General features: G+C 48.8%; 1 protein-coding gene across 1 annotated transcript; it reads right to left on the reverse strand.

Moving 5' to 3' along the window:
• Window positions 1–413: 413 nt before the first annotated feature.
• PGAM1 (phosphoglycerate mutase 1) lies at window positions 414–6222 on the reverse strand. Its single transcript, XM_083615287.1, has 4 exons — window positions 5953–6222; window positions 2995–3269; window positions 1565–1745; window positions 414–1417 (listed from the first exon to the last, which is right to left on the reverse strand). The coding sequence occupies exons 1-4, from the start codon at window positions 6092–6094 to the stop codon at window positions 1248–1250; spliced, it is 768 nt and encodes a 255-aa protein (XP_083471413.1). The 5' UTR covers window positions 6095–6222; the 3' UTR covers window positions 414–1247.
• Between the last annotated feature and the right edge of the window lie 1589 nt (window positions 6223–7811).

A 7811-nucleotide genomic window follows, 5' to 3' on the forward strand; every position in this document is an offset into this window, starting at 1 on the left:
TCTGTTGATCTGTAGCAGTTGTGTGTGCGTAAGCCAACAGGGACCCCAACCACCTGCAATGCTCACTTTGGGAGTGGTTTGGGGATCGGTTAGAGTAGAACATAAGACTTGTCCTTATATACACTTTACCTACTTGGGCTCCACAACCAGTAGTTTTAATAATAATAATAATAATAATAATAATAATTATTATTATTATTATTATTATTATTATTAATACCCCGCCCTCCCCAGCCAAGGCCGGGCTCCGGGCGGCTAAGATGGAGCAAAAGATGCCTGGGTCCTTTTCAGACCTGCTTGGAGTGGACAGATACTGTGACTAAATGGGAAAGGAGAGATGAAGAGTCAGCATGGGGGGCGGCAACAAGTAACACTATTTCTTGGAATCAATAAGATTGTACAGACACAGCAGCTATTGCACATAATTCCTTTATTTTACTGAGATTAGGGCAAATGCAGCCATTGTACAGTGAAGTGAGCTCCAGTGTAAACCTGCCCTAAATCAGGCAGGGATACCACACAGACTGTGGGGCAGAAAAGCAACACATGATGATACACAGTATCTGGGCTTACTGGCACTACACAGCAAAGTTACGGGATCGCAGCTGGAGATTCCAGGGTGGGTGCTGTTCCCTTTTCTCTTCCCCTAGCTTCACTCCTTCCTACAATCGTTTTGAAGGCAATGAAATAATGAGCTGGCTATTGTTACCTAATACAGAATCAGACGTAAATCCAGGGACAACTAAAAATTAAAAAAAGGCTCTTTAGCAAAATTACATGCTCTCTTTAAAAAGACCCATAAAAAATAAATGGTCCTTGAGCATCCCTGTTGTGCTGTCTGAAGCACCCCTAGCTAGCCTTAATCACCAGTGACCAAACCAAATCGAGCAATACTACTACAGCTGCCACATAAAATGGAAAGAAGGCAGGAGGGGCTCTCTCTTCAGAATGCTTGGGGATTCCCCCCTTCACTTTAGCAGCATCACATTCCATGGCGCTAGGGCTTGCTCATCTGCCAGACCCCTGTGCTGGACTGTGGTCCACATCCCTAGTGTATCTAGCCATATCCTGCTGGGGGGAAAGTGAATGTGGAAGGACGTTGGTCTTGAAGGAAAGAACGTGGTGGCCCCAGGAAGCTTCACCTCCTTTGGCTCGTCTGCCCAGTCCCTCAGGCTGTGGCAGGCATGTGCTGGGAAGGAAAGGGATGAGGGAGGGGGAGATCTTCTACGGAGTACTTGGTTTTGCCTTCACTTCTTGACCTTGCCCTGGGCAGCCACAGCTTCCATGGCCTTGCGGACAGTCTCCTCATCCCCAAGGAACTGCATGGGCTTGATGGGCTTCAGATTTTTGTCCAGCTCATAGACAATGGGGATTCCAGTGGGCAGGTTCAGTTCCATGATTGCTGCCTCAGACATTCCTGCAAAGAGCAAGGAGTGAATCACACCAGGAGCTTGGTTATAGTGCCCATCCCAAAGACTGTTAGTAGGCAACCCTCTTGGAGCTTGCCTTTAGACTTGACCAGGCTTGTGCGGCCTTGGGTGTCTTAAGTCACAAGCAGACTCACCTTCTAGATGCTTGACTATGCCTCGGAGACTGTTGCCATGGGCAGCAATGAGCACACGCTTGCCTTCCTTGATCTGAGGAACAATTTCCTCATTCCAGAAGGGCAGGGCCCGAGCAATGGTATCTTTCAGGCTCTCACATGTAGGCAACTGATCTTCAGTGAGGTCGGCATAGCGACGATCCTGCGGAAGAATATGGAGTAGCATTTAAGACACGATTTCTGCTTCATCCTGGAGATGCTCAGGGAGATCTATGAAGCACCTTCTGTTTGGAAGAATTGGTTCTTTGGCCTGTGCTACCACATGCTCCAGCTGTGAACCATGCTCGCTGGTTGCCTGTGTTACTGGACATTTTAAAATAGGCACTTTACAGGAGCCCATCTAAGCATTTGTTTTCCCTCTGGTCTCTGGTCAGTGGCCCTTCCTTACCTCTCATATCAACAGCATGCTAGGCCTTAAATAATACTGTAATTGTTTGCCCAAACCAACATTTTCTATTCGTCCTCCCAAATGCGGTATGAAACTATTAATGTTTGGAAAAGCACAGAGCTGAAGGGTACCCTAAAGATAATCTAGTTCCTACTCACTGCTCACTGCAGTATCTCTGGCAGATGGCCATCTGGCCTCTGCTTAAATGCCTCCAGGGTGTGCAAATCCAGCACTTCCCCATAGCAATCTGTTGCAATGTCAAACGGCTTGTGCTGTGTGAAGGTTTCTCCTAACATTTAGCCAAAGTCCGCTTCTCTGCAGTTTCTGCACATTGCTTTGGCTCTTCAGCAACGTGTTCTACAGAAGTTGCCTCTTTTACAGCGATAATCACAATTTAATTGCCTATTGTTCTTAACCTGATTGACCTGTTTAATTTCATTGCCTATTTTCAATTTCATTGCCTATTGTACACAGCTGTTTTAGCTTTTCAATGCCTGCAGATGGTATTATAATCCACACAACTGTGATCAGATGAAACAAGTTCTAGAGCCTGCAATCTGACCATCTTGCATGGTAAAACCATTAACAAACATGTTGTTGTATAGATGGAAGATTCCAGCCCCTCCACGAATAACCTTGACTGTTGTCACCATGCAGTACAAACATCCATGAAAGGGCACAGTGTAAATGATTAATTGTATGAAAGGGGCAAGTTCTATTAAATTGTCAAAACAGCTCAGGAGTGACATCCCGTATAAAACCAGCAATTAGCAAAGACAACTGTAGGACTCCCAAAATAACTGGACAAAGGGAGAGTAACGTAAGGGCAAAAGTCCAAGCAATGGATGGAGAAGATGGATGAAAATGGGAGTCCAATGAATCCATGGTTCTGGGGCAACAATGGGCAGAAACAGGAAGGTATTATAGTCATGACAACTTCCAAATGATCCATCCTACCCCCCTGCCCCACACACCACTAATGGACTAGAGTTTCCCAGCTCACCTTGCTGATGGTACTGTAGAAAGGGTGATCAGGCTCCATTGGAGGTGGCGGAATGTCAAAGGAACGCCTCCAGATCTTCACCTGGGCCTCACCGTGTTTAGCCGCCGTCTCAGCCTTGTTAAGGCCTGTCAGGCCACCGTAGTGCCTCTCATTGAGGCGCCAGGTCCTCACTACGGGTAGCCACATCTGATCGATGACATCCAGCACAGTCCAGAGGGTGCGGATTGCCCTCTTCTGCACAGATGTGAAGCAGATGTCGAACTCATAACCAGCATCTGGAAGGGCCCAGAGAGTACAGTCATACCTCATGTTACGTTTGCTTCACGTTATGGGCCTCCGGGACGGATCCAGAGGTACCACTGTACAGTGCTTAACTTATTTGAAGCATGCTTTATCCCAAACACTCTGTAAAACATTAACACCTTAGTGTGGAATCCCCTCAATGTTTCACTGACATAGGTAGTCACCCACTAAATCCAGGCGGTGGGGAGATAATCCAGCAAATACTCCCCTGACAAAGTGAAGATGGAATAGCAGGGGTAGCAAACAAATAGGTAGGTTTACTAATCATATGCTGCAAGCCCTGAGGTTACCATTACCAAGTTCCAGTGTTGAAATTAGCCGCAAACTCAGCGCATCGCATCTTCAACTTTACAATGTAGCTGGCTCGTTTTGGCCAGTTACATTGAAACCCCGTATAGTGGAAAGATGAAATGCTTATGTAATCATTGGGGCGGGGGAGGAATCTGAACAGCAGCCACTCTCTCTGCTCACCAAGAGGAGAGGAAACAACCAGTCACCTCTATCTAAATTAGGTTATGTTGTAGTGTAGCCTTAACAACACGTCCTTACAATCATTTGCCTGCTCCCATGTGCCTGATTGTCCCATTCTGTAGAAAGGAAGAGAGGTTCTGTGCAATAATGCCAACCAATGTCAGGGTGGGGAAAGCAGTAATTGTGCAACACGGAAGATGAAACGGGACAAAGGCAAGCAAAGGGCAAGTCATGCACCATTGCATGCAAATGTGTTTTATGCAAACAACACCCACCCAGCCCAGGATGACCCCTTAAGAGGGCATCCGAAATTAACAACAGCAGCATTAGAAATGAACAGTAACAGACACTTTTAAATGCAGGGCTTTTATTCTGCTTACATCAAACGCTCTACGCAATTCTCAGAGAAGGGCAGAACTCTGTTCTCTTTCCTTACACTCAGAGAGATAATGCACAAAAACTGGAACTGGGCGGGCTGTTTCTTGAGCCTGCAGAAGACATGCGGTCCCTAGTTGCTTCCTGGAGCTCTCCCCCCCCCACACATTTCCTGTAACAATAATGGGCATAAGCCTGCTCTCCTGCTCTCTCTCTCAGCAAGACAGAATGACTCAGCAGCTCCTGCTAAATTTCCATATCAAAGGCCCAGCAAGACTGCCAATGCAATCCCGCAGGATGGCCACGGAGGGTGCATGTGTAAGGAATGCAGGGAAGAGATACTCTCATGCCATATGAAGGCTTCTCCTATTTCCAGCAAGCCTTTTATCTTTATCTCACTCTGTATCGGACAGTAATTTTTTTAATTGGCCTTTTAAATTGCTGTAATTTTATTGCTTTATTATTACTGTTGTTTTTATTCCAAAAGAGCTTTGAGATGATCCACGAGAAGCAATTATTAGATGAAATTAAATAAATAATATTTCGCTGCTGTGGAGATTTCCTTGAGAGGCAGTGGGGGCATGCCTTGATTCAGACGGAAACAGTGACCCCAAAATGCGCAAAAGTGACCTAGCCAAGGTCGCGCAGCCGGATCGGGGTGGGTGGGGGGACATACCTAGAGAGGCAGCTGCCCCTTTTCACAGCGGGAGAGCAGCCTATGCCACCCTCTCTATGTAGGCCGTGACGCCTTTGGCGAGTGAACAAGCGGCACGTTTTCAGTCAATTCATCCTGGATGCAATCCCTGTTATGCTTGGCACAGATTTAGCCCGAGGCTATTCGGGGCCAAGAGGCGTCACAATCTCTGAAAGGAGTAAGGCCGGAGTTCCGGCTAGCCTAGGACGCCCCCACCCCAGTGCCGGCTGCAGGGAGCTGCGCTTCGATTCGTCAGCGGGGAGGCCGATGCACGAGCTTCAGGAAACCTCTCCTTTGTCCTACTTTACATCTTTCCGAGCGAGAGACTTGCCGTTCAAACGCCCGAGAACACGCGTGTGCCTCCAGAAACGTGTCCAACTCCCCGTTTCGCTTCGAAAGCCCAGAAACCCATTCTGGCTTTCTATTCCCCTCCCAACATGAGTAAGCCCCGCCCCCCCCGGGAGAGCATCCTTGCCAATTCCATGCATGCTTACTGGAGAGCCAGTGAAACGGAATTCAGCGGGGCTTACTTCCGAGTACAGTGGTACCTTGGGTTAAGTACTTAATTCGTTTCGGAGGTCCGTTCTTAACCTGAAACTGTTCTTAACCTGAAGCACCACTTTAGCTAATGGGGCCTCCTGCAGCTGCCGCACCACCGGAGCACGATTTCTGTTCTCATTCTGAAGCAAAGTTCTTAACCCGAGGTACTATTTCTGGGTTAGCGGAGTCTGTAACCTGAAGCGTATGTAACCCGAAGTACCACTGTACTGTAGACGTGGTTAGGCATCCAGCGGGAGACCCGTCCCAGAAAAATGCAAGGCACCCAATTCTTGCGCGGAGAGAACGCGGAAGCTCACCACGTGGCTAAAGCCGGAGAAAGGGAACACCCGCATGCCCAAACCTCCTTCATCGCCAGTTACTGGGACCCTCCGTGGTCCAAAGAGGACCCGCAAGATCTTCTGGCCTTGCTCGGATACCTTCCCGACCCCTGCGCTGAGTTCTGGTCCGCTTCCCCCTTCCCCCCGGGATGAGAGCCTCCAAGCATCCCCATCGCGCTCCGCCTGCTGCAGCCTCCCGGCTTCCCAGCCCTCGCGCCGCGCCCCGGTCTCCTTCACCTCTCAGCGCTTCTCCGCCGCGCCGCGCCTCCTCCTGCCCTGCCGGGCTCAGGTCTGCGTCGTACCAGCCGCTGAAACGGTTCTCGAGGTTCCAGGCGCTCTCGCCGTGCCGAACCAAAACTAGCCTGTAAGCAGCAGCCATGGCGGGAACCGAGAAGCTGGGATGCGATGCAAGCGCCGCGGATGCACTCTACACACTGCGACGCCACCGACCGGGAGACTCTTGGCCAGGCAAGGGGCGTGCGCCCAAAGACCAGCCCTCCGTGCTGGCGCATTTCAGGCATCCCCTTCAGACAGGCAGCGGACAAATTCCGGGCTCGCTTTTCGCATAACGTTTTTCTACCCAAGAGAAATGAGAGCTGCCCATCAAGAAAGAAAGAAATCTAAGGTTTCGGCTTAGTTGTGATTGGGCAGCAGAGCTTCCCCCTCGCCAAACGCAGCAGCCAAGATAGGTGTGCAGAACTTTTCGTGTGAAAATCATATTTAAGACATGTTTCTAAACGCTAAGCCCAGCGCATCTTTATGCAAGTCAACAGAGTTGATCGCCAATTTCGGCTGTGAACAAGTCCGAGGAGAGGATAATTAAAGTATATTTGTGGCAACCTTAAGAGTGTTTTCTATGGGGTTTTTTGTTGTTGTTGGAAGCAAGGCTCAGGCCCATCTCTAGTTTGCAAGTGGGCTCCATATGAAATAACTGGCTAGTGGCCGAGCAATTTGTCAGTGTATTGACAAATTAGCATCTGCCACACAAATAGCATCTGCCACACAAAATAAGATCTGGATTACAAAGGAGCATGCTACATAAAAATTCTTAATAGCTCCATTCACTGACTTCTCTGAGCAGTTCTTCCGTCCCAGGAGAAACTAAAACAGCTTTTAAAGGAGCCAGGAAGTTTGCCTCCAGATAGTTGAATTGTAACTCTGATCCTTTACAATCTCTATGAGCATTCTATCCCCACTCAACCCCTCCCTCCGGATTCAGTATTGCGCATGCTCTGGTTTTCGGTCCTGCCGTCTGGTGTCTCAGACTGGAATTCATACGTGCGTTTTTTAGGAGGAACTATGAAGGTTTGGCGCATGCGTCCAGAAGGAGGCGCCTGGTCGCTCCCTCCGGCACGGCGCTCACGAAGCGCACGCGAAGGGCAACGTGACCTTCATCCGCTGGGATGGTCACCATTGCAATGTGCCTGGGCATCCCACACAGGCGGTGCTAGAAGGGGCGCGGGGGGGAGTGCCCCCCAAAAATTAATGAGCTCGCCCTCACTCCACCCCCTTCAGCTGCTAGACACCTGTCATTAACATTACGGTAATTTTTCTGCCAGAGATCTTAACGTGAGGATACAACTTGCTCATCCAGAAATATACTTTGCTTCTTCTCTGTCTCTCTCCCCCATTTCATCTGGTGCTACCCCTTCATCCCCGTGGACTGCTCTGTTTTTAAATTTCACCCTTAATTCAAGATGTTATTTAACACACCAAGGAGGGTAGATCCCTAAGGAGCCAGACTGGGCAGGTTAGAGTTGCATTGTAAGCGGAGGCATAAATTCCAGATGGGGTCCTTCAGAATGAGCACCAGCTTGCATAGGATTAATGCTTTGGAACAGCCACATGCTAGTGAACAGTAGACACTTAACACCTATAGCACAGGCTCATAGCCAGTCCAGACATCAGGGGTTTGCAACTTTGCATGCTTGAATGTTCCTCTTCTGTGGCAGGGAATTCTGCCTTTAGAAAGCTAGAGTGTAAAGGAATGAAAGTCCCACCTTATTTTCTTCCTGTCGTGCTCAAAGCAGGACAGATATCTGACCCCCACCCCAGCTAAAGTGATACTGGCCTGAAAAAATCTTCACAAAAGTGTA

The sequence above is a fragment of the Podarcis filfolensis genome (genome assembly GCF_964270895.1).
Source record: "Podarcis filfolensis genome assembly, chromosome: 5".
Classification (NCBI taxonomy): Eukaryota; Metazoa; Chordata; class Lepidosauria; order Squamata; family Lacertidae; genus Podarcis; species Podarcis filfolensis.

Coding starts and splice junctions, on each gene's coding strand:
- PGAM1 (XM_083615287.1), bottom strand. CDS start 6,094: ATGGCTGCTGCTTACAGGCTAGTTTTGGTTCGGCACGGCGAGAGCGCC. Junction 3,270..5,952: donor CGGCGGAGAAGCGCTGAGAG/GTGAAGGAGACC, acceptor GGGCCCTTCCAG/ATGCTGGTTATGAGTTCGAC. Junction 1,746..2,994: donor TCTACAGTACCATCAGCAAG/GTGAGCTGGGAA, acceptor ATTCTTCCGCAG/GATCGTCGCTATGCCGACCT.